Here is a 27,529-nt window from a genome sequence, read left to right on the forward strand (position 1 = left end):
TTTAGATACATTTTTAAATAACTTTATTCTGTAAGAATTCTCAAATGTGTTTTAAGAAATGCATGGATGGTTTCTGTTTTATACAGTTCCTCTTTGAATAAAATATGATTCATTTTCAAATTGCATTGGGTTGCTTTTAAAACAACACCTGAAATTATCTATTTACAAAAGAGATCTGTTAACAACTCTATTACAATTCATTTCGACAGTGTTACTCCGTCCTCCGTCTCAAAACTCCACCCTCCCCACAACCTCAAAATACTTTTTCTTAAAAATTTTAATTACAATTTTTGCTTGGTACAAAATACGCTGTTTGACAATTTGAATCAAGTCTTTTAAAATTCCGTCTTCATGTTGCTGACAATGTGGGAGTATGTACAGGGGGTGGGGAAAGGTGGGACTGGTGTCATGTGATCTGATGCGGAGCCTCCAGCATCTCCATCAGGAAGGTGTCGATGGGCGTGTCCCCGATGAGCTTGAAGAAGAACAGATGCTCCAGACACTTGAGGCCGATGGAGCGCAGCGCGGGCAGGCGGAGCAGCAGCTTGGCGAACCTGCAGGACGGGACAGGAAGTGGAAGACTTTAGTGATGGTCTATATAATCTATAAATATCATTATCTTTATTCACCAAACTCGTTATGTTCTATTTTCTATAAGCAGTAACACGACAGGCCTCTATCCTTTTAAAGCTAATCCAAGTGTTTAAGAGCTGTGTGGTGATGTTAAATAATCTTCTATCTGTTAAACAGTGGTCGATGTAATGTAATGTAATGTAATGCATTTCTTACCTGCCAGGCTGGTCCGGGTATTTCTGTTTCGTGTATGATTCCAATGAGGCGTACACTTTTTCCCTCAGCCCCTCAACCTCTGGAGGGTTTGAAAGACCTTTAGCATCTGAAACATAGGAATGCTCAACAGTCAGGCCAAGTGTTACACTCTTAAAAACATTAAATCTACAATATCTCAAAGCTAGAGCGCCTTGACTAGGAGCTCAGTATCACGTGTATGTGGGATACATATAAATCCATAAGCATCATAACCTACCTCATTTAGCAGATAAAGAGCAAATTACAATGCGGATACAGAAATCACACAAGGTTGTAGCTTTCTAGCATGATGTAGAAAACCATGACTGGAGGCCGGACTGACCTGGGTTGAAGAGGACGATGGCTCGCAGGCAGCCAAGCTCCGTCTTATCCATCTGCATATCTTTCATTTTGGACACCAACTCTGTCAGAACTCTGCAAGACATGGAATGGATAATATTATTATTAGAGAGGTTCAATAACGAAGGTTAATTAACCAAAAAACACAGAACATTTCAATATGAATTGTTAGTTAATTTGTTTTAATTCATTTACTTGCCTGTTGGGGCAGATATCGACGTGCTCAAGGTACATTTTTTACTTATTAGCAGTAATCAAATAACAACAAAGTTAATGTGTTTCATTCTTTTTGATCACTGACCCGACTTGGCATTTAACTTGCCCCTGGCAATCAGGCAAACCTTAACTCAGACCACCAGACCTTCGCATTTCACTGCATGCAACATCAAAATAATCAGCAAATCTTTTCAAAAAGCCTGTTTAAAAAGACAACACTGTTACTCTTGCCTTATCTTTGAATGCAACCTACCTATCAAAGATGGAGCCCACTCCAGCACTGTGGGCGCTGTTTCTGTGCACGTGGAGGCCCGTCGCCAACAGAATGCCATCTTTTACCGTGACTGAGCGATGCGAGAACGAAGCGATAAGAAGCTCATTCCAGCCTGGATGCAAACAAACAAACAAAAGACAAACGCATCCTTTTAAGTCCTTCTCATGTTTGGGTAAACAACACCAGACATAATTATGATATATCAATCGTCCCGTTGTGTTTCTCATTCAGTCTGCCGTGTGGTCGGTGTGTCACCAGCAGAGGGCAGCACCACTGTGGCTACAAACTGCACCGCTGGGACTTAATGCTGTTATATTTGGTTTCAGTGCTCCATTAAACTAGATGGCAAACATGTTTTAGCAAATGTAAAAGACTCAATTAATATATTTTATATTAAATGATGTGCATTAATGTGCCTCCATGCACATTTAAGTTTGTGCATACACGGTCTGCTGCATGCAAGGGATTGGCTGTGTGTGTGTGTAGATAGATAGATAGATAGTGTGTGTGTGTACCTGCTCGTAGTAGGATGACCTGGTCATCGAGGGGGAGCTCGGAGAAGTGCGGGATGCGTTTGGCCCACTCCACCAAGGTGAAGAGCTGCTTGTCTGCTGCTTGGCAGATGTTGGTGACCGGATCGTTGGTCTGGGAGAACGCAGGAACAAAAAAACCGGTGAGTAACTGTTCTGCTGAGCTCTAAACGCGGCTCACACAGTCTGGTGAGCAGCTGCAGCTGTGGCTATTTCTGGGTCAACCATTGCCTCTCAATGTGCTCAAACATTCTGAGGTTGCATCGCTTCTTTTCTCACACACTGTTCAGCGTTATGAGCTGTGGAAGGATTGATGGTGGAGCTGTTGCATGAGATACAGGCCTGCCCAATGAATTGGTAACTCTGCTCCTCCTTCGCTGATAAATAACATGATTGTTGAGTCAAATGCTGCATTGTAAAACAAACCAGACTTAAGAGCAGCTGACTGTGATTCAGTTATGGAGGAACATTAGAGACTGGAGTTAATTCTGTGTGTCGTTTATCTGAGAGCAGCGTTCTAATCAACAGCATTTTAATCTAGCGTTTCATTAATCTGCTGCATCCGTGTTTGCAGATACGTTTCTTGATATTAATTTGATGATTCGGTCTGATCATATTTCATTCTGTTTTGCATCAGCAAAGAAAATCTTTACCCAGCTGGGTGCATATTTTATGACCAGCTCTAATTAGGCCAACATAATAGAGCAGCTACTATTCCATCATCTGTTAACCACCTCAGCCTAATGATAAAAAACAGATGAATAATTCAGGTTTAACCAAACTAAGCTGGGAGTCCATGGTTCTTACTGAGTTGCTGGGGCTCCCGTCGCTGTACGTCTCCGTTTTGGGCTCCACCGCCACCTCAGCGTCCAGGATCTTGTCCACGGGCATTTCCTCGTTGAAGCTGCTGGTCGATTCCACCTCGTTCTCCCCCCGCTCCCTTCCACGCTGCCTCTCTTCCTGCACCGCTGCAAACACATTTCACATCAAAAACCTGCGTACTCGATATCAGCACAGCATAATATCACTCATGTTAACTTTACACTGGTCATTATTCAGAGAGAATCGCCGTTCTGCAGCTTGACTACAAGAAAATCTAAAGTTCACCAAAGAACCTGATCATTAATTAATCAATTCATTCAAAATTCCAATCATAATTTCCTGAAGCCCAAGATGATGGTATGAAATCGTTAACTGATGATAAAGAGGCTCCAACTAGGGAATGTTTTGCATTTTGTTTGAGAAATTATTTAAATAGCTAATAATTATTATATAATCAATGCTAGACTAATTGTTTCAACCCTAAACTATTTAGTAGCTTAAAAATAGATTAAGTCGTTTCAATGATCATTGATGATGATTATTATTATTATAATTATAAGCAATGGTACGAATATTAATAATAATAATTATTATTATTATTATTAATTAATTATTAATATGGAAGAAGGGTTATGGAGAAGGGGTGAGAGTAAATAAGTTATTCTTCTTCTCACTCCTTTCTGAGCTGTAAAGAAAAAAAAGTTGGACATAAATTTTGCAGTATGATTTTCATTGCTCTGCAAATATTGCTTGGAATGTTTAATTGTTTGACTATTTCGATTTTTGTTGTTGTTTTTTATTCCTATTTTCTGTCTTGACTTGTTTGGAACAAATAAACAAATACAAATAAGTGAAATTTAGTTTGGCTGCACCGAAACATCCAAGATGAATTTAAAGATGCGGTGTGCAGCGTGTTACACGTATTAATACCATGTTTATCATCTTTGGATTCTTGGGTGATTCAAATTTAAAATGAATTGCTGCAGGGTTGAACAATGCCGATCCTCTCAACATGCATTAGTAACGATGTGAACAAAGATGAAGAAAAGAAAAACAGAGCCTACAGCTCATCCCAGACCCACCCTTAAAGCATCTCACACCTGCACACACACCTTCTCTCTTCATGCCCATAGCCAGGCACTTCTGGTAGCGACAGTATTGGCAGCGGTTTCTCTGGCGCTTGTCGATCAGACACTCCTTGCTGTCTCGACACGTGTAGCTGAGATCTTTACGGACGGTCCTCTTGAAGAAGCCTTTGCATCCCTCGCAGCTGTACACGCCGTAGTGCTTTCCTGTGGAGACACAGTCCACGCCGTCAGCACAACACCACGTGTAGCACGTTCGCTAACCAGATTGGAAACGTGAACTTGGGTACAACTGAAAGCATGTTTCCTTGCACTTCTCAATGACAAACTATTTGTAAATGCATTGACAACAAAACAATAAAGAGCTTACTAGCGACGTAATACACGCCATGTGTCTATGGCACATTTATAGCACATTTATAGCAAACAGATCAATAAAATCCAGAAACAAATCTGGAGATAAGAACGAAAGATATAAAAGAAGAGATAAAAATAAATTGAAATACATAAAATCAAATACGAATAGACCTGAAGCAGCGTCTGAGTGCAGCTGTCATAATAAATGTTATGGCGGTGTAAGATTTCACCTCGAGGGAGCGTGCTCAGGTGGGACTCCACATGTCATGGTGATCCACTCAGATTTATGATCACCAATGGCAACAACACAGCCTTCAAGATATGATCTGAACCAACCGAGGACCAGATCATCCATACGGTATCTGAGATCAAGGAGCGCCGACTGATCTTTTTTACCTGAATCAGTGTTGGGATGACTGACATTGAACACCAGATGAGGTCTGAACCAGACTGAAAGTTCACTTTCTTTAGAAGTAGCATTACAGCAGCAGTTGTCAGTGATTTGCCTCATGAAAAATGTCCAACAAGAGGAAGCAGTTGACCTTTTTTTCCAGCGCATCCATTGCCAACCATCTGCATTTTTTATTTATTTTTATAAACGCTAGTTGCCAGGGTGTCATAATAGCAGACGGATGGATCACTAAATCCTCCAGAGTTTCAGTATGTTGACAGTCTGGACCAAATGTTTCTGTGCGGTTGCAGCAATGGTCTGGTTTCCTTGTCTGACATTGAATTTATGGCTGATAGTTTCGACACTTATTAAGATTACTGTTTCTCTATGTTTGCGCTCAGCTTTTCCCCCGAATTCTTTTTTTCTGAGCAGCTGAGGTGTTTGTCCACAGTGCCGTCTGGTTTCAGTGATCGATGTTGTGGTGAGTGGGAGTGTAACCCCCCATCTAACGTTACCTGAGGAGCGGTCCCCACAAATGGAGCAGATGTGCTTTGACATTCCCCCGGGGCTCGTACACTGGTAGTTGATGTTTCCCAGGTTCTGCAGGCCCGGCGGAGGCTTGATGTCCTCCGAGCTGCTAACACTGTTCATAGAGTTCATCTGAGGATGACAGGAAGACAGCAGAGATAAGAAGAGACAAACGACTTGAAGCTCCAGAAGTGAACTACACAACAGAGGAGGAAGTACGAGTGAAAAGTGCTGGGCCGACTCATGACACTCTCCCCCCTTCCTCTATTTTCTTCACCCGTATGGCTTTTTTTCTTTTCCTTCCCACGCACACACTTTAAAGAAGTGTAAAGTGCAGGCTGCGATCACATGCTTGGTTAGTGGGTGGGGCTTCCGTCGGAGGCTTGTCATACAGGTTTTTTTTTAGCGTTTTTTTCACAGGGAGAGGCGTTTAAGAGGAGTCACGTGTCCAGGAAGTGCAGTTCCCCGACACAATCAGCAGATGGCACTCGTGTGTAGGGTTTTCTGATTTGGAATTTGGCAATGAGCATTTTTGATCAATGCAAAATTAGTTTCAGCAGTCCTACTTTTTGTTTTCATGACACATCCTCCCCTCAGAATGACGTCCCAGGTGGTGTCATTAAAACGACTCGTGCGTGACCTTCGAGGAGTCCCGTGAACCCTCCCATAAACGAGGGGTGAAACTCATCCGGGGCAGCGCAACAAGTCCAGCTTCCTTTGAGGTCTACATATCTCCCTTTCACTTTTTATTATCCTTGTGCCCTGTGACCCTGTCCCGCTGACGAGCAGCAGGCGGGATGCATATTTGTGCTGCGCATTTTGTGTTTGTTTAGTTGCTGCACACATCTGCACTCCAAGTGGAAACAAACAGCCTGACCTACACATGCCCTCCTGTCCTATATATTTTATGCTGCGTTGCAGATAGGACATCCTTCCCACAGTCACCTCAGGCTCTTCCTATCACTTATTTACAATGTGCACTCTCTTCTGAATATCCTCTAATGGCAGACAGTGACCTTATAGGAGGGGAGAGTATACATTTTTCCTTTTCTCTCTGTCAGTTTTCCTTGATTTCACTAGTTCTCTACGCCACCACCCTCTCCCACTCCTGCAGATGCCTCAAAGGCAGGTAGTCACCCTTATATGAGCATTGTGCCCCCTGCTTTCAGTGCACCCCATTCAATAGAATGTTCACAAATAAATCATTTGACACATCTATGGTTTGATAAAAAGTCCTGTGTTGCATTCAAACAGTTGTTCAGACACGTCACTTTAGACAGGGAACGCACATCTGCAGAAAAGTGCTACAAGCACCGTATATAGAATATTGATGCGTCATGCATTCTTAATACATCATATGGTATGTAGACCACAGTGCATCGTACATCTGAGGTTTACTCGGGCCTTCTATGGGCCCATAAATCGGTTCTGTGTCTGTTCCATGATATCAAACTAAACATTTACTGGTTTGGGGTTTTTGATGGTCAGGCAAAACAGGCCGTTTGGACACATCAACATGGGCTGTGGGAATTATTTGCCTCCTCTTCTCTATCATTTTATGCACCAAATGATTAATCAATAGGTAATGAAGTTGATTATGAAAATGCAGCCAACTGCCCGTATGTGGAAACTCAAAGCACTCTCAAATTGACTGATGTATATTTCAATACATAATTTAAGGACATCACTGAATCTGAGTTTCAAATGTTCTCTCGCTGCTGTTATAGGTTCGTTTTCAATGAAATGCAGTCATTATCAGTTGAAAAATAAGCAAGTGTCACAACTACTCAATGATATCTGTAATAACATAAATGCGATTTCTATGATCAGAAGATACTGATCGAAGTGATAAGAACGAGACGCAGCCATAATATTGAATTTGCCAATACTTCTGTCAGCCAAGCACGGCTGCTCATGACCTTCAGTTCACCCATGAAAATCACGTGAGATGTTGCATGACACAATGACCTGATGGCGGCTTGGTCACTGGCTGAAAAGACGGCTGTGCCGTACATCCGTATACCCTGAACGTCCCTACAGGCACAGATCCATACTGAGATTGAACCAGCGTATATCATTGTCTGCCGTGCCCTGCAGCGCTGGCCTCGATCCAGCCTCTGAAGCGTTCCATGTGTGTGACGTGAATGTGCGTTTCCTATATGTGGCCAATCATCAAAGCACTGAGCCTCGCGGGGTTTCTAGTTCATTCAGGAGGCCACTTAAAGAAAGCCCCACTTCCCATACAGTCTAATGCATGTTTTCTGTCTCTTATTTTTCCAATCTAAAAGACGCAACCTTGCGGCAAAATGAGCTGTTGTAGGATCATGAACAACTAAGTATCATAACTGAGATTGAACTATTAAAAAGGCCAGCAGGAAAAAAGTCCACAAGGAAAGAGAAAAAAGAGCAGAAACGGTGAGAAAGAGTGAAGTAGTCCAATGCTGCTATTTTTTTTCTTCTTTTCCATTAAAGGACTTAAGTCCCCTCGCATGACAGCGGTAACACAGAACTCAGGGATGACCTTTAGGGCGAGAAGTTTAAAAGGTCAGTAGAAGGGTAGGGGAGAGAGAGCAGAGCCAAGGTATGCCAACTAAACACATTGGATATGCCTAACCTTCAACCTCCCGTCTGCTGTCGGGAGATTCCAAGAATCAAAGGCACATGATCAACCAAAGAACATGATAGTTTAACGCAGGCGAAGCTTGCCAAAAGAAGAAATTTGAAAGAATATGAACCTCTGTTGGGCTTAGGAGGAATGAATAGAAGGTTGGTGTCGAGGACTTGTCGGTAATTGAAAGCCGTTTCATGTTTTCAAACGTCTTTCTTTCACCAGCTGAGGAGGTAGCATTAAAGGGCACGGCAAAGGGAAAGCGGATAAACCGAGGTGGATTACAACATTTTATTACAACAGGAATGCACGCATAATTTGAACAGAAAACTATTAATTAAAGTTAAAAGATTCACTTGAAGTCCCTCCGGAAAAGAAGCATTTTAAGACCATGTTCATGGCTATCTGATGACCATCAGAACACCCACACATTTCCTCACCTGCGGACTGCCGAGTGGTCCGAAGTTCATGTTGGGCGTGGACGGCAACGATATGGAGGGCGAGCCCAGAGAAGATGTGATGACGGGGTAGGGTGAGGCCAGGCCGTTCATCGGCGAGCCCAAGGTGGACATGGGGGACGTTAGGGGCCTGGAGGTACTGATGACTGAAGGGTGGCCCACCATGCCACCCATGGGAGAAGGGTGGCTGTGGGTCATTGGCCCCGTGGAGTCTGGAGGAGAAGGAAGAATGATGATGATTAGGTTCACATACAAAATCATTGCATCCATTGGAACAAATAATATTATTGGGGCAACAAACTAAACAAAGCACTGACACATTATCACCTTATAATGTTGCTATGGCAACAATAGACGTATGTATATACTTATATTAGATGAATGATCCCCAAAAGTAAAGCCAAAACATCTTGATCGCACTCTAGTGGCTGCCTACAGTATAGGTCATAAACCCCGCCCTCTCCATGTGAGCAGACGGGGCCAAACTAATAATTAGAGGTCATGTATTAAAATAAAATATTTCTTTCCCTAGGAAGGTTTCTGTATGCGGGGGTGTGACGACATGATTACCACCTGTTCTGAGTGAAGCATTCACAGATGTATCTTTGACTTTCCAGCACCATCACAAGTCTGCGTCATAGAACATATGAGCATAAATGTAGTTTAGTTAGAGAGATGTTATGGTTGGTTGTTGTGTCTTTAGGGAGGCTGTGGCTCAGAGGTAGAGCAAGTTGTCCTCCAATCAGAAGATCCCGGCTCTGCCTGCATGCCGAAGTGTCCACGGGCAAGATACTGAACCCCAAACTTCCCCCCGAAGGCGGCGCCATGGCCGTGTGAATGTGTGTGAATGTATACATTGTCCTGATGTGGAGGCGGCTCCTCTGCCTTGCCTGTTTGAGTGTGTGTATGTGAACGGGTAAAAGAGACCGAATGTAGTTAAAGCGCCTTGATCAGCTAGTAAGCTAGAAAAGCAGATGCATTCGGTCTACCATGGTGCCAAAGTAGCAGCCAGGTCGATCACTACTGCCTCCAAATTACATCAAAATCTTAAGATGGAAGTGTTTTGCCACTTCCTCCCGACAACAGTACCCCGTATACATGTAGCAAAAATAGCATTCATGTGAAAATGAGTAGACCAGTGGCTGAAAAGAACATGCACTACATGAACACATTCCCATGTAAAGCATCGGCTTCCGTACGAATGGATGAAAAGTAGCACGAGAATGTGAGAATATATTGTTGACTAACAGGATTTGTCTTCATGCAGCCAGTGTTGTGCAAATATGGCTGGCCCATCTGATTCTGGTCGGAGGGTACCGGCTGAGCTTTGCATCCATTGATATAAACTGACAAGCTGGCATTTACATAGATGACCTACTTAGAAAAGCTGTCAGTCAACGGAGTAACAGGGCGTGGTGTGCAGCCATGTGATGTCGCTGTGAGGACATTCATTCATCCTCGTATCACAAATACCAACATACACATCCAGTGTGATGCACGTTTAAAAAAGGACCATACTGTACGACGCTGCACATACAAACGCCACAAGCTACCGACGCAATAAACCACCTCTCTGGGCTAAATGTTGATGACTCAGAGAAATTAATACATTTCAGGGTTTTTTTGAGCGAAATGTAACTGATGAAGAGTGACATGCCACCATACGCACATTTAGACTGATCTGAATGCTCAGAAAATTCAAAAGGTTCCACTTGTGTGTCAGTGCACCATCCCCCCACCCACCCACCCACCTTCACACACACACACACACACACACACTGGGCCGGATGCCACTGTTCTTAGCTTAAATGTCACATTTCTTGTGTGTATAAAGTGAGCATGGCACGCAATGAACAGCAGCTGTGTTTTTGGTTTCCTAAAAGATGCAAACAAAGGTAATTAAAGCTCAACAGGGTGCCAGAGAGCCCTGTTTTCTTCAAATATCCAGAAAAAAAAACAATCCTACCTTGCACAGACTATTTTGCACGACAGTCATAGACTGTGTATAAGAAGTGGATGTAGTCACAGTGATGTCACCCATTGGCCGTCTCCATCTAGGTATTTTTAACAACCAGAAGTGACATGAAAGGGCACAGCTAAGTTTCACAAAATGACCTTTTCTGATATGAAAAAATTGACACTGACATATGTTAATCAGACGGTAGCCACACCCTGAAAGACATGCTGCTTTAATGTCTATTTGACTCTAAATGGGACCATGATTTATAAAATGAACATCACGCTGTTTTGAAGACACGATTGAGAAAATAAACTCATGATTCTAATGTTTGCTAAGATAATAAATCATGTGACAAGTAAGGGCATTTTCTCATAGACTTCTATACAAGCCGACTTCCTTTTGCAACAATACGAGTCGGCAGACAGTATGCAAATTTAAGGCACTTCCACATTGGCTCCACTTTTCAGAACTGGAAGTTGCCATCTCACGACAGTTACATTTCTGAGGGACAATAACAGCAGTCCATTTTTATATTCGTAAAGATTTCCTTTTTTTTTTCTTAATAATGAGCCTACATGTTTGAAAAGGTTCTAAAAATTAAGGCGTAAACAATAAGACAAGGTTGATCGTATATTTCTGCTGGAGGGAGGCTCCACCGATGCAGTCATGTGCGGAGCATTATCGAGACAAACTAGTTTTCCTAGTTTCGACATCTAGTAAAGAGTATGATGACAGTATTCCCTTCCTGCTGCTGCTCGACTAATACTTGCATTATGAAAACGTACAGGATGTTTTGGTGGGGTGAACAGAACTTTCTTATTATGTGATTTTCTATGACATGCCAGGATGAAAATTGGATTTGACCTACTATGACTGTTTAATGTACACAAATAAAGGAACTCATTTCTGTCTCACAAACTGTGAGATGAACTCAAAGATGTACTCGCCTGCAGGCGGTTGGAAGGAGGAACATCTCGCGTGTTTACAAAGAACCGTTTCTTGGTGTCTCCACTGAGAAAATAATTGCAAGTCCACAAATAATATTTGGACTGTCTCTGCCTGTGACTTCAGTTTGCTGTCTTTCTGAAAGTTAAACAGACTTGCTAAATACTTTGCAATCGTTTTGAAATATTACTCTGACATTTAACCTCTGGCAGCGATTAAAGCCCACGTTATTTTATTTTCCGCTGCCTTTGAGTCTATTTTAAGGAAATGGCAAATTCAAGTTAAGCAGCACAGTTGTTTACAGATTCCAAGGAGTTGGGAAACAGAAAGGCATGTCACATTGTTGACCTGGATGCAGCACCTTTTTTTTTTTTTAAACACGAGGACACACTGTAAAACACACAGCTGACCATTCATTCCTTCTCTGTATGCCAAGGAACAGATGTTGTGCAACTTCCTGTTTAGCACCGAGACTATAGCCTCCCCCCTCTCTCTCATTCGCCCACTTTCTCCAGCCCTCCACGAGTGAACCCTGGCAGACAAATATGTATTGGGGCCTCCCTCTCTCTGACAGAGCTGACAAGTTATATTTAAATAAAATACAATTTCTAAAGCACCAAACTATTCCACCTCTATGCTACTGCCTGTAAGTACTAAGAACATTTAAATCCTACAATAGCAGGGGCGTATTCCCAGCGCTTAGTAGAGCAGATTCATCTAAATAACAAGCTTATGTAATGGATGAGGACGGTACAGCATGTACTGTGTCTGATTTTGTGCACTGACCCCTCTCTTTATGTGCATGACAAATTCCCTTCGGGGCTCGTAAAGATCTATTCTATTCTAGAAGTGCTGAGTAGGAGATATAGTAACGGGGATATCTTCACTCCAGCCAACAATTTGCCAACGCGCTCTCGCAGACATCAAGACCAACACGTATTCCGATCGCCCGGGACAGTCGTAAAAGATGACGAGATAAAAGGTTGGGGCAGGAGGGAGCTTCTAACTGTGAAAAGACAGACTGGCGGGGTAGAAAAGAACCATATTAAACTAAACTCACAGTTTGGAGCATTATATTTTGGCCTTTTGTACCTCCTTGTGTCTACAGAGTCCCACTTTCTCATAAGCTTGAGATCAAGACTAGTGAAGCAATAACCACTAAGTCACAAGCACTGTTTCTAATTAATAATGCAACAAACAAAACGTCAGACACAGTATAAATGCGTGCTTGAGCCCAGAGCAGATTCTAACTAGCGAACCATTAACGTGAAACTAATACTGACACGAACAGCGGATTAATCAATTAGTTCAACATTTATTGTCAGTTCAATCGTCAATATTATTTGGTTTTAGCTTTTCAAAATTTAGTTTGCTGCTTTTTCTGCCTGTTGTTTGATAGCATCGTAACTAGAAAATCTGGGTTGGACCAACAGCTCACCTTGAGCTCATAGAACTTTGATGGGCAAATGTTTGACATTTGCTAGATAAAACGATTAAAAAGCAACAACAAACAGATCAATCAATGATAAAAGGAATAGCCGTGAGCTGCAGAAACCTAATCAATCACCGTCTTTGTGCAAATGTCCCTACATGGCATAACAACTGTCTTCAACACGACCTGCACGCTGAGGCAAAACAAAGATGACAGCATTGAGCAAAGACCTGAGAGTCTTTGTAGATGCAGGACACAGGAGAGCACAAAAGCACATTGACAGTCAGGTGGTGGCGGGATGCCGAAAAGAGAATGGCTGGCGAGTTGAGCATGCTTGGTGAGGGGTGTGTGTGTGTGTGTTTGTGTGTGTGGAAAGAGGCCAACATGTTCAGCGGAGGAAGCATAAATCGGCCCAGAGCGGCTCAAAGGGGCCTATCCTTGAATGACCTGCCTCAGCCGGCTGTTCCATCTCTATTCTATGTAAATCACCGCTACACAAAGAAGCCCCTGCGACGTACCGGCCTAATCACACGTTGCACTGCGGAGGAAGGTGTATTAGCAAGCACCGGGAGGTTAAAAACAGAATCTCAAGACGCTCCAAGGCTTCACATGGATTTAGCTCCAGCGTTTCCAGTCAGCCTCGGTTTAATTTAGAGCTGCGCAATTAATCAAATATTAATTGCGATCACGATTTTGGCATCCCACAATTAAATAAAACATGATCGACGATGATGCTTAAAATGCGTGCTCCGCTCATTGAGGACTCGGCTGCATATCAAATTAAGTGCTTCCTAAACTAACAGCCGGCCACTCGGGGGGAGGGGGAGCGGGAGGATGTTAGATCGAGATGTTCTGGCTTCACTTTTGGAGAGCCGTCAGCGATACTACGAATCCTACTCTATCAATGGCTTGACCTGCCCTCCTCTGCCCCTGATTGGCTTACCCTAGCCCTAACCAATCTGACTCCTCATGCCTAAACAAATCCAACAAATGAAGGCAACAAGTACCAGCCAAACGGAGGCAGAGGAGGGCAGAACAAAACAAAAATGCACTGAATTCAGGTGAAGAACCTTTTTTGGTGATATATATATATACTGTATACACAGATGCGTAGATTTGTTTATTAGCAGGAATGCAGCACAACAAGGAAGGGAAAGCAGCAGTGCTCTGTGCACTTAAATGTGAAATCGTTATATTGAATAATTGTGATGTGAATATTGATCAAAGCCTCAATTGTGCAGCCCGAGCTAAAAAAGAAATGTACAGCGCTGCTGCAACGCAAGCATCCGAGAGCAAGCAAACAGACGGAGCAGCGAAGGGCACCTTTGACCGATGGCGTCGCAAATCAAAGGTCGCCTGTTGCCAAACTCCTGAACCAAGTTCAACAAAGTTCCTATCGGCAGCAGCCAACAGTCACTCCGATCATTCTCAGAAATCACTGCACTGAGGGGACATACAACCTCCAAAGAGACTCGCCAGCCAATAATGTAATGCCGTTATAAAAAAGCAGACAGAGTTAGGGATGCTTTCATTGTCGGCGTAACTTCGGCGGCAATAAATGTACTATTTTTAAAATGCATCAGCATATGACTTTCTTCATTCTTCTTCTACTCTGATAAATTGTAGTACAACTACTTAAAGATCCTGTCTGCTATACTATCTATATTATAGTGTAGGATGTGTATTTATATCTGGCTGTATTATACTTACAAGATATATGTGGTCTTCCACAGACTACTATATGGTACCACATACAGCACTGGACACCTGATCCAAGCTGGCGCTGAAACACTTACAGAGGCAGTTGTTGTCGATGAAGGTGTTGGGTCTCAGGCTCCCTCCAACAATGCTTATGTATAAAAAGAAAATCACAAAAGTAAGAAAAGACCCGAATGAGAATGGAAGACATAACTCAGCCCCGCTATGAACTGTGATCAGTAGTTATTTGTCATTACACGCTCAGAAAGGGAACACGCCATTTCTTTTATCACAATGTAAACAAGTAACCAGAAACGTCTCCAGAGTAAACTATTTCAGATTTCCTGTCCACAGAGGACCGCTGCCAGATCATCGTCACCGTCAAGCAGCTGCTGAATGCTTTAGATGATCATTTTTGTGCGTCGGCCTCGCAGGCAGAACGCCACGCATGTATCACAATGATGATCAACAGGCTTAAAGAAACATCACAGACCAAAAACCCTCTAAATCCCTGACTGTTAATTACTGGGCAGTGGCTGGATGGATCACTCCACTGTGTGGTAATTCAATAAGCCCGTAGCCCACTGGCTAATAATATCTCCTGTCTGGAGAACAGTCCAGCACTGGCAGTGTGTGTTTTTTTAGCCCGTGTGAAGACAGATCGTCGGCGTGTGCATTGATCTGTTTGCCACCTGTATTATATGGGTCTGCATGTGTCTATAGTACGTGTGCATGCTCTCGTGATCATATTCGAGGCCGACAGCTAACAAGCGACAGAGAGCACAACGCGTCCTAAAGTAATCAGACGGACAGCCTGCGGAGCTCATTGGATACGGCCGACATGTAATTAAGAAAGCTCTTTGCTGCCAATCCAGCTCATGAGCGCCAGCCATGTTCACCAGCTCTTCTGACACACGCACTATTCGCCTTTCACATCAACAAAACCTCACAAGTCTTCCATGCATACCAGCACAAAATCGCCACCCTTTAAGCATTCATTTCTGTGCTAAATGAGGTTGATGTCTGATCAATTGTGTCAGTAAATCCTCTTATCCCCGGGTAAGTATCTGCAGCTCAGTGGGCCAGCTGTCAAGAAGGTGGGAGGCCGAGGAGGAGGGGACGGAGAGAGGGACACAGCCAGATAGAAAGGATGGGAGCAGTGGATGGATGGATGGATGGATGGATGGATGGGTGGATGGATGGATGGATAGGGAATTGTTCCGCTCCAAAACGGCATCCCTCCCTAAAACTCACATGATCCCACATTAGATCAAATGAGAAAAGCCTCGTCTGTTTTTTTTTTTTTTTTTTAAATCACATTGACGAGATGGAAATGGTCATTGGTGAGAGAATATTAAGGTATTCTCTACTGTTACATAACCAGGGAAATGTCCAAAGCCGCTTCAGGGACACCTGATCCCTTTTCTGACTGCACGTTTTGGAGGTTAACAGCCAAAATAAATACAGTCTATAACATTAGAAGATGGAAAAAAAAAAGAGCAGATGCTGTATAAAATTCCTCCCTTGTTGAAAACATTAAGAAATAGGAAAATGTTTTTCCCATAAAAGGCATACGGCTGTGACAACACCAGCACTTGTGCTGGCGAACTTCTCTGACCCTAAATTCTGCCCTGTAGTGAACTCTCCTGTGAACTCACACACAGTTTACAGAAAATAGAGAAATGAACTCCTTCTCCGTCTCCTGTATTCCCCATCACGCTGTAGTTTCCCTACAGCATAGCTTCAAACAAATTAAAATGTCAGGCAAGCTCACAAACATAACACATCATACTGTATTTTCCATATGTAGGCCACTGCTGCCGTGTCCTCACATCCACAAACACTGCAGATTTGCCAGCGGGAAACACAGGATCGATGAGGAGGCCAGGGCTGAGACAGGGACGAGATAAAGATTGTTTTGCAAGTGATAAAAAAAAAAAAAAAAAAAAGTCAGACAGAACAGCCTGACCAAGCAGTCCTGGAAAACAAACAATCAAGTGGACTGAAAGACCCGTCGCAAACCAAAGTCTCCGTCTGACGAGGCAACTCAAATTAGTTCCACGAAGTATTCTCTCAATGTCACAGAGGGCTGTGGAGAGATGGGGATGTACCACACACACACACACACACACACACACACACACACACACACACACACACACACAAAATACATATTAACCCACTCCGCTCATGCTGTGACCAAGTGAGTGTGACCAGGGCGACCTGACCCCTGGATCTGTGACCAGATCCTAGAAATACAGCCAGACTACACAACCAGCTCCGTAGTCTTAGTAATGATGTGACAGACCGAGCTGGAGATATCAATCGGTGTTTCAATTCACCATTTTTTTAATTGTGCAAAAAATATAATAAATAAATGAAAGTAAAAACCAAAAGAAAAAAAAAACTGCTGAGGTGGAAAAGTTGCCCTTACATACATAAAGCTTGTGATTTAAGCATCCACTGAGACTTCCGCTTCAATGAAGAGATGAAAGATTGCGTCGAAATCATCAGATCTGTGTGGAAACTGTAACCTTCCTCAAACGAAAACATGAAACAAACCGAAATGCAATTTCCCCATCATGTTTTCCATTGTTTGAGGTTTGACTGACCTCAATGAACTCGTGGATAGAAACGTCCATAATTATTTGATTTGAAAATGTGGTTAAATTTGAGCTAAATTTGGAAACCTAGCTACTGATAACAAAACCTATACAGCCACACTAGCAACTCTGTGACACTGGACTTCAAAGCTAAAGTCTGTGCTAACATGCTCACAAAGACAATGCTAACATGTTGATGTTAAGCAGGTATAATATTTAAACAAAATTTGAAATTCAGAGCCTATCTATTGCCTCCGCACAGCTCTCGACGGCTGAGCCGGCCCGCCTATGTAAACAAAGCATGGAGAAGCTCAGATTACAACACACACAGAGGGAGAGCAACTTCATTCTCTGTTCAGGTACTCCACTTTATCTTTACATAGCAAACAGTTGCTTCCTGCTCCGTTAATGCTCTGAATGTTGTAGAGAAAACCTTTAACAACTTCATCTTACCTCAGTGTGAGCATGCCAACATGTGGCTAATTAGCACGAAACACAAAGTACAGACGAGGCTGCTGGAAATGTCATTAGTTCTGCTGGTAGTTGGTCATAAAGCAATAAGCCAGTGGACCTGAAGCTGAGGAAAAGTCAAAGTTAGCAGAATTCATCCTGAGTGGAATGTGAATGTCACATTATTATACATTATGCACACAATGTCATAGCAATCCATCCAATAATAATGTAGATATTTCAGTCTGGGCTGGATTATCTCAGAGACCAACTGTCGGTAAAAGAGGCCTGATTAAAAGGGCCGCTACCTTTGCATGTTTTACCCCTTTAATTTGAACTAGTTTAGGATTTATTTCCTAAATTATACAACCACAGTGTGAAAGTTAACTCACAGAAACTCTGAATCTAAGAGAACTTCTGAATGCTTTACTTTTCAGCAACAAGTTCAAGTATCAAGTCACTGACAAGTTGATTCCCACATTATTCTCATATGGACTGAAATGAATGGCTGGAACATAATAAAAATAAAATTTGAGGTACAAATCTCAGTTTTGAAGAATTATTCCTTGTTCAATAGAAGCTCAAGTGCCCCTCAATGTAGTTCTCCGTCAACATTACTGTAGAGGCATGATGAGAATTATGGTTGTAATCACAGCTGTGCGACTGCCCTGCTGTGCTCTTAATGGAGAGGAGAACAGAAAAATGTAGACGTTGCATATATGCAGCACAGGTGGATCAGCATGAACCTTTTTCTACTCCAGGGGTCAAGATCAAATGCTGGAAAAATGCCTTGTGAAGTGTCCTCAGCCCAGAGCTGGATAATGAACATCTTTAAGGTTGTCAGCGAGGAGGAACTACAGTTATAAACAGGAATGTCACATCACATGCTTCCCTCAAGGACACCAGAGAAAATAACCTACACGTTCCACATGCACACACAGTCAGTGACCAACTACAGTATGCGTGGAAGTGAGCTCCCATCAACACCTCCAACACCTCTTTAAACACAGGAAAAGCAAAACAAAAAACCTCACCCGACTGAGCACTGACGGAAGGATGCAGGGTGACAGACAGCAGACAGAGAGAGAGAGCGAGAAGGCATGATGGAGAAGGCTAATAGGAAAGGACAAGTGTTGAATAAACTGGTAGTGAAGGACAAGACAATGAGAGCTGGAAGCATCCTCCGAAAGTTGAGTGGCATCCCCACTGACCATATCCGAGACCTTAAGTGAGTCACAGGCAACACCAAAGCCTTGTAGCTGTCACAACTGGTTAAAATGATCCAACGATTTCATAGGCTCCGAGCTGTTGGGGGGCCAGTAAGATCATGAACTTTGTATCCGAATACAATTCCTACCAAAATACAGTCAACGTGAGAAACGAAGGGCTGCTCATATTTAATTCATTAGCAAAGAAGTCCAACCGCAGAACTACGATTTGCCCTGTTGCTTGGAGGTTCCTCGCACTGGGGAAAGAAATATAACTTGTCCAAAAAGTGAACAAGGATTAGAGGCATTACCACAGTGAATCTGTGCTGCGCTAGCTTTTAGTGCTACATCTTCCCCAACATACATCCTGATCCGATCCAACAACAACACACATGCGAGACAGAACCCGGCTACTTACAGTGACCATAACCTAGCTCCTTCCCGGGGCTTCCTCCAGTTGCAGGCGATGCCATAGGGTGCCACATGCTTTCAGGTGTGGTGCTGGCAGGACGCCAGTCACCCAGGACCAGAACTCAAAACTCAAAGTGTTGGATCGGTGACAAACTAAAAAAAAAAATGATGTGGATACTCCGTACATCAGCCACTTTTCTGGGCAGAACAGGAACAGACACTTTGATGTGGAAAAGAGGCGGGGCATTAGTGAAGCGCAAAAGAGGCGGAGTCCACCGGCACCGGTTATAGGATTACCCAGATTATCCTTCCCCCGGAGATCAATCCCACAGGAACCGTTTAGTGACCAACTGCTGCACAAATCAGGTCCTCTACCGCCCACTCATACATGTCTCTCTCTCTCGCTCGCTCTCTCTCTCTCTTTCAGCATTGGTAAAACTATCTGTACAGGGACACCTGCTGTAGTGGCAGAATAGTGTCTGGGACTGGGAGGGAGGTCGGGGTGGAGGGGCTCATACTGAAGTGTAAACTTCAACCAGAGGTTTCCGATTACGCCCTCTTAAAAAGGGAGCACGATTCGGAGGGCGGTAACGAAACTGACCATTTGGAGACAAGATTCTGATGCGTCAAGATTTCCTAATTTTCTTCCCGTTTGCTAAATAATAGTCACAGACAGTCTGTCTAATGTGTGGGTGGTGTAAATGGTGGTGAGTGTTGAGAAAGGAAGTGACAAGATGTGGCCAGAGGCTAAAGAATTCTCACTTCCATCTCCCTCAAAAAAAAAAAAATGATTCCTGAAATGCCAAGAAATAACAGTGCCAGCAGCGTGCACGCTTAATGGCACTGTTGTGGCATGTGGCGGATCGCCTACGTGCATATTGTTAGCATGTTTGTGTGTTTAACGATTGTTTTCAGTCCAGGAAGTCAGGAATTGTCAGTGCTTTAGGATGGTCAAGCAAACACAGCAAAGTGAAAACCCAGATGCAGACAAGGGCCAAAAATATACCTTAAAGGCAATGAGGAACAATACATGGCAAACCCTGAGGGAACCTAAAATAAACTACAAAACCCATGCAGTGTTGGATTCAGTCTTTAGTCTATTTTAAAATGTTGTGCATCAGGACAGCTTTTAAAATAAAGTAATACAATGGTTTTAGCAGAGCAAAAAGTACTAAAGTTGGACTTAACGTCACTCAACAATGTCAAGAGGAGGCATGCATTCCTCGCCATGGAAGTATGTCATATCTTTATGACCAGAAAATAGCCCCAGCCAATAAAAGTGGAGCTGGCACTGATTTTAGTTTGCAGCTGCTCCTTTTAATCTACCCTGCCATCCTATCAAATGTGCACGCTTGAATCTACGGAAACAAAGATTTGCATTGAAAGATAGCAGTAAAAACTTGAGAAGCCTTCCCCCCCCACACATGTGTGCATATATTTTACTTGCATGACTCAACAGGGCTCTCTTGTGTGGCGCACCTGCATGAGGTTGGATCAAATGTCTATACAGTGCTCGAAGGGTAGCCACCAGTAACCAGATCCCCTCAGTGACAGTAACCTGGCAAGAGACTTCAGCAGACGGACACAAGACGATGGAGGACGGAGGAGGAGAAGACGCGCTTGCTGCCTCCCCTTCAGCCTTAACAAATCCCACGGGGAGAAGCTAAAATAATGCAGTCCTTAAATGCACGCCAGTTACAATAGTGTGTCACGGCCCACATAAAACACTCCTGACAGCCATAATTAGCATTCGTAGATGTATCATGGTCGACGAGGCGTGGGAGGGGAATTGCCAAACTTTAATGTATGATACACTGTTAAATATCGCAAAGCTGACTAATATTCAAATTGTTATTTTGATGCCTATGTCATGTACTTACTAATTCTAAATCTACGGGCTTGACCGGGAGCAATGAATCAGAGCGTTTTCCCTGCTAAACTGATCTCAAGAAGAGGCCGTTTATGTCCTCCTGTTGCTAGCAATGATTTCTGTCAACAGGAAGGACATTAGGGTGCTGCACACTCGATTGGGTGGACATTTGTAGGAAAAGGCGGTGTAAAAAGAATGGAGAGAAAAGCAGAAAAATAGGTTGTTTTTCTTTTCCAAATGGCATTAATGCGTGTGGGTGAGACAGGAGCAGCCAACTAAAACGGCACTCAGAGCCCTGAAAAAGCCAAGCGAGGTTTTCAGCAAGTCTACACGTCTCTCAATGGAGATGTTTAATGAGACATAATGTACTTAGCCGTTACCTGTTGCTGCCATTTCTGCCCACGTAGGGCACGGTGTGTTGGAGAACTCATCGCCTGGTGACTCAAAGCAACTCCTACTGAGCTTTAAATCTCCCCTCATTATTAATCTGTTAATTAATCGTATGATGAAGTGAATATTAGTTCTATAGTATTATATAAATGTCAGAAAATAGTGACAAAATGTCCATTTAAAAAAATATTATTTAAATATCTATCTATCTATCTATCTATCTATCTATCTATCTATCTATCTATCTATCTATCTATCTATCTATCTATCTATCATATATATATATATTGTTTTTCTTTCTATGGGAGAGAATTCTCTGGTGTTTTCTCATCATTAAATTAATTATTAATGACCAATTCATTAATTGACTAATCGTTTCTACACTATCAGGGTACATCAAAGGACATTGTCTAAGTGTACACCATGGAAAGTATACACCTTGGAGATAGAACTTTATTTAAATTCTTTTTTTAATGTTTTTTTTCCTTAGACCTCAATTAATACTGTACTTTTTCCATGTATTAAACTGGAGGGAGTTCAAATTTACTCCATTTCAACCAACTACAACATCAAAGAAATACTCACATGGTAATGCATCAATTATAACAATTATGTAATAAAATAACACTGCCAGAGGTCAGTCTACATAATAACTACTTTTGCTACTCATATCTCATACATTCCTAAAAAAAACTTTGAACTTCTTTGAATGGAGTATTTCCAACGTGTGGCGTTCAATTCAATGATCTGAATACTTCACCACACATATTTTTGTAAATGGGCAACCAAAAGTTTAAAACATTCAATTCAAGGTTCAACGTTAACGATGTGTGTGTTGCATTTACCCTGGAATAAGCTGCACAGCCAGGAGAGGACATTAATTTATTCAACATTTGATATAATATGTATCCATAAAGTCAGCTGTTGCCCTTGAGATTGATGAACTAATTAAAGTCAAACACTGAAATTCATATAGGTTTAAGATCAGAGTGCTCTGTCATACATTAATATCCAGTGTGCGTGGGTTAATTAAAGTTGCCGTGCGTCACATGTATGTTGTTACTGCATGATTAGCAAAGCAATATACATCTCATAACTTAACACCGCTGTAGCCCGTGGGCCTTTCAAGGTTCTCTGCTTGATTAAAGCTGGAATTAAATCAAGGCTTTGACCTTCTTCACTAATGACTAATTACTGGCAATTAGCCCAGAGAATGGCCTCCTTACGCCCCGTCTCTTCCCTCATCCTGTCCTCACAATTAGCACCCACTCACACACTCACGCAAGCAGCCCCTCTGACACATAAATACACACTCAATCAAAAGCGCTCAGGAATAAACCCATTGTGTGCATTGTGTGCTAATGCATGCGTCGGCATTGAGGCACCGCGGTTCTCAAGCTACAGAATTCTTGAGCAAATACCTGCAGAGGGCCACACCCCTTCTACCTGTGTGGTTTGTTTTAACTCTGCAGGGGCGGGTGGGGGGAATGCTCCGTGCAGGGATCGGCCCGTCGTTTAGAGAGCCGGCACCTCGCAGTCAAATAGTACCACCCACATTCTTTAAGTCACATGATATGGCCGTCAAATGCTGTGCAGTAAGCTATGCATATAGGAGGTCCCACATATATGCAGCTGTGAAGTGAAGTTAAGGCACAAGTGTGTGATTCGGGGTGTGTGTGTGTTTGCCACTTTGCCACGGAGTGTGTGCTGGGAGGTGAATCACTGACCCCTGGCAAGTGATGAGAGTTTACATCAACCAGGGTGACCTCTTTCTCCAAACCCCACACACACACACAGACACACACTTCCCCTTAATTTCGCTCCATCCCGTTCTCCTTTCTGCCATGACTTCCCCGATCTGCGAGCTAAATGCGTTCTCGCTGTGTGGGTGCTCGTCAGCTTGTCTAGAATCACTTCCACTCAAGGAACAATTTTTAAAAAGTGCTGAAGTGCTGAGAGAGAGAAAAAAATGCTGATTCTCCTTAAAGCCCGGGGCAGGCCTGCATCAAACCCAACATGCCTGGGAAAAGCTGAGGGAATCATGAAACAATCCACCCATAATCACCACACTGTTGACTGCTTCAACTCAGCCGCACATTAATGACGGATTCATCTCAGATTAAGCGCCTCCCGCTGGAGAAGTGAGCAGCCCTGTTTAGATACATATTTCAGTGTGGGGGTTGTTGATGCAAAAATACATCATACATCATAGTTGAGGGCAAACACACGGACAAGGGCAGTTCTTCCCTGAAATGACCTTTCAGTGGTTGTGGCTTTCACTCAGAATAGGCTTTTCTACGAACTTTTATATTGGAAATGCACTGATAAGAACTGTCCTCATAGGGTTCAACTGATACTATTTTACTACCAGTTACACTTCAAAGAAAAATTACAAATATTCTGCATTTAAACACAGAAGTCACTCGGCTGTAAAAGCTGCAGCTATAGGAGCATAATGGGCATAATCAATTTCTTGAAGCTTAAGTAGTTTCTAAATTAAATGTACCTTCTAAACAGCTGGATTAACGCTGAAATACAACAGGAATTTAAATTAGAAATGTATCATTACAACCAAAGTTACAAATTGTGTGAAGTGTACCAAAAATCAACTTTTACAGACCAAACCAGAGTGTTACATCAGGTGTAGAAGTATTAGAAGGGGGACTTCATGTAAAAACAAGTATCTCATGCTTAATAATAAAGGATCGATAGCATATCTGCACAATAATAAACTGGTCTGATGCGCTACGAATCTGCATAAAGCCTTCAGATGCCACTAGTGCCTGATCAGAGACAGAGCTCATCTGTAGCCCAGGGGGACCTCAGTGTTACTCCCGTATGCTCTGGGCTTCCCTCTGCACGCTCTCCCATCCAGATGTCTCCCCCCCACCCCACCCCCCACCCCAGCCACATTTATTATGGAAACAATTCTCAGCTCCTCAAAATGGTGCCGAAAAATATCTGCGATAACACAATTGCGCCTTTATGAACACCAGTTTTTATGTTTTCCTCGTAATGCCACACCATTATTATTTATCGCCCACCACAAAAGGACAGCCGTTCAGAAGCACATCTGCTGCAGTGAGTGTATGTTTCAAGAAGAAGAAAAGCATCACATGACACATGATGCATATGGTGACTATGTAACTCAGTGAAGCACAAAGCCTCCAGATAGTTGTTTTTTTTAAATCGAAAAATAGAAACAGGTTTAGCTTTTAAAAAGGGAGGCCTGGTGATTATTTGGCACACAACACATTTTAGGATGTGTCCAACGAGAGTCCCACATGTTGCAAACTCCACAGTCCCATTTCCTCTTATACAAAGTCCTCTTATTGCCCTCAGCTGGGGGTCAAGGGCAAAGTCGCCGAGTCAGAGTTCAGCTTTACTGCAAAATCACATCACGCTGTCATTCGGCCGGATCGAGCAGCCCCGGCGCTGACCTGGGCGCGTCTTCCACCCGGTTTGTTCTTTTCCAACCACAAAGTACAACTTTGTTTATCATTAGAGCTCCGCCATTCCTCCACACCGCTCCGTGTGCATTTCTCCCCGGATCCGACGGCCCATCCCAGACCAATAAATTGCGATTCTGTCTCGAACAGTTTAGCAAGAGACGCGCGACAAGCGCCATAAATTACATAAGCGCAATTAAAGTGCCAACCTCTGACCTTGCCTGACCGGCGCAACCGCGATCACCTGACTGTTGTGTTGGTGGCGGCTTTCGTTTTCAACCGGGACGGTTCGCAAACCGATTACGAAACAAGACAAAAAAAAAAAGACAGGAGCAGCGAGAAGAGCCGGGTTCGCAGGCGGGAGGACGGCGGGGGAAAGTCGGCGGACGCTTTCCGCGCACAGCTCGCAGGCTGGAGAGAAGACGCCATGAAGCAAAAGCTCTCTCTCCCTCTCTCTCTCTCTCTCTCCCCCAAGTGAAAACAACATGCAGCAGCTTCGCGAGGAGCTCGGCGGACACACCGGGCTGCGAACGGATCGCCGAGGCGTACTTACTGAGGTGTAAATACGGATCATTACTGTCCATACTGTGCGAGTTGGTGCGTCGGTTTCCTACGGTTGGTGCTGCTCCGCATCCCAGCGCATTCCTCTCCCAGTCCGACTGAACTCTGCAAGGCGGCTCTACACGGGGGCCCAGTGAGGGGGAGGGGGGGGGGAGAGCAGGGCTTCTCCCAATGACAACAGTGGTCGATATCAAGCTCCAACACGATCATGACGAAACATCTCGCATGCAGTGACGCTGTGTTGCAATATTTTCACAGTAAAATGTTGCAGAAAGAAGAAAAAAAAAGGGGGAGAGAAACGGTGGTGCTTTTGAATGCTACTCTTTCCCCCTCAATGCTTTTTAAAAACACAGCAGCCAGCAGGTCTACACAGCGAATGTAAACATTAAAGTGATGCCAGGAGATTTGATAACATAGCTGACTATTTGGATAAGATTAAAAACACTATAAGGATAGTAGATTTCTGTTGCTGTGATTATTTTTGCACATTGCTTATCATTCACATGCTCACTTTTAAGATCAACCATACTATCTATATTTATTTAAATTGTCTTGTAGTGTCAACTGCTACTCAGCTCCCGAATCAAATGTTGTACCTGTGTTATTGGATCTAATTAAACAATCAGTATTAAAATCCTCAATTAAATTAAATTATACTATTTCAAAAATGTAAAAACAAACAAAAACAGCTGATTGAATCCCCCTGCAATTCTTCTCTGATGGGGATCACTTCAGTGTTTACCTACTGCTAGTGTGAGTCCTGGTCTGGTACCCCCCCGGAGTCCCCCCACACACACCCCTGTTCAGAGTGCGGGGTCATGTAGGGGTGAAGCTCCCGGTACCTCAGAAGGTTATTCAGGAGTCAAGCCGCACTGAGGCATTCACAGTCTTGAACCGCGGAGCGGGCAGACGCTCCGTCAACGCCGGCCCGCTGACCACTCAGCTGGGCCTTTGGGCCGCCCCGCTAATGGGACAAGCACCCCCGGCTCCACCGTCCTTGTAACAGCGCCCCATAAAAGAGCACAGGAGGATGCTAACCAAGATGAATGGCATTTTGTCTCAGCTCATTCTACACTAATCAGAGCTTTTCATTTGTTATGGCCTTGCGCCAGCCCCTCCACCACAGTCTCCATTAGGGCCAGATAACGTATAAATTCATTAAAGTCAAAGAGGGACATTAAAATGGTCATTTGTCAGATCTCTCTTTGTGTGTCCCTAATGGTGGCACATGGTTCAAGGCATTGAGATGATTTTGGTAGGGCTTTTTTCCTCCCCTCACCAGAGGACGAGGAGAGGAACGTGGGAAATGGAGAAGAAGTGTGTGTTTTTCTCTTTTCATGAATGGTGGCTGTTTGACGTTTCAAATTTTCAAATTCACATTTGAACAGTGTATTGTTTGGGTTAAAAAAAAAAGAGAAAATTCTCAAAACAAAGTCACAATATAAAGACTACCGGTATGTTCTGGCAAAAACGTATTTATCTTTATTTTATTCCATCGCGTTTTTTAATTGGTTTTATATTTGATTTGATTCTGTTTTTGCCTAATCAGAGCAAAATGTCTTATTTCGGTCACTATCAAATTCATCCATCAACTTCAGAAAGCCCCCTCCCCACACACACACACACACACACACTGACTCACAGTCAATGAAGCAACCCTTTGCACTAATCCCTTTGTATTCACACCACCATTCCCACCAAACAATGTCCTGAAGCCTAATCCTAAACCAGGCTCTGCAAACCTGGGCCACCTGCTAGCAAGTCACAGTGCAGCTAAAAGGCTAACCCAAACCGCCTGTTTAAAGTCAGCTAACGGCTTCGTGTGCATTCACATGAAAAGAGCACAAACGCATCAAGGCGTTGATCGGCATCCAAAAGGACACAATTCCTTTTCCTGCTCCTTCCCTCTGTCCCCTTGGCCCCCTTTCCCCCCCATTTCTCTCCTCCTCTTTCTGTATCCGTCCTTCTCTGGCTTCGGGATGGAGGTTCTGGCTGCGTCGTCATGGGAGACGGCTCTCTCCATCTGCCTCTGCTGTCATTAGCCCATCTCCACCACGCTCTATCAGGGTGGAGGGGGGGGGGACCCCCGCCACCCCCCACCCTCCTGGACCCTCTT

At 43.4% G+C, this 27,529-nt stretch overlaps 1 protein-coding gene across 4 annotated transcripts; it reads right to left on the reverse strand.

Moving 5' to 3' along the window:
* On the reverse strand, positions 1-25,674 carry rxrgb (retinoid X receptor, gamma b). Of its 4 annotated transcripts, none has more exons than XM_084012521.1 (10): positions 25,406-25,674; positions 8,419-8,648; positions 5,358-5,502; positions 4,110-4,301; positions 2,995-3,155; positions 2,173-2,302; positions 1,637-1,769; positions 1,151-1,242; positions 790-895; positions 1-554 (listed from the first exon to the last, which is right to left on the reverse strand). In XM_084012521.1, exons 1-10 carry the CDS (start codon positions 25,434-25,436, stop codon positions 407-409), a joined length of 1,368 nt encoding a protein of 455 aa, XP_083868647.1. In that variant the 5' UTR covers positions 25,437-25,674; the 3' UTR covers positions 1-406. The 4 variants fall into 4 exon arrangements, with proteins under 4 accessions (XP_083868647.1, XP_083868648.1, XP_083868645.1 ...); XM_084012522.1 differs by having other exon boundaries at positions 4,122-4,301; positions 25,406-25,673; XM_084012519.1 differs by lacking the exon at positions 25,406-25,674 and adding an exon at positions 19,151-19,306.
* Between the last annotated feature and the right edge of the window lie 1,855 nt (positions 25,675-27,529).

This window comes from Eutrigla gurnardus, assembly GCF_963514095.1.
Source record: "Eutrigla gurnardus genome assembly, chromosome: 6".
Taxonomy (NCBI): domain Eukaryota; kingdom Metazoa; phylum Chordata; class Actinopteri; order Perciformes; family Triglidae; genus Eutrigla; species Eutrigla gurnardus.

Bases quoted from the DNA above. Each gene is read 5' to 3' on its own strand.
- rxrgb (XM_084012519.1), bottom strand. From the start codon at position 19,217: ATGTGGCACCCTATGGCATCGCCTGCAACTGGAGGAAGCCCCGGGAAG. The intron at 3,156-4,109 runs GTGTGAGATGCT...ATGTGTTTGCAG, and splicing joins GAGAGAAGGTGTGTGTGCAG to CGGTGCAGGAAGAGAGGCAG. The intron at 1,243-1,636 runs GTAGGTTGCATT...CATGTCTTGCAG, and splicing joins GTGGGCTCCATCTTTGATAG to AGTTCTGACAGAGTTGGTGT.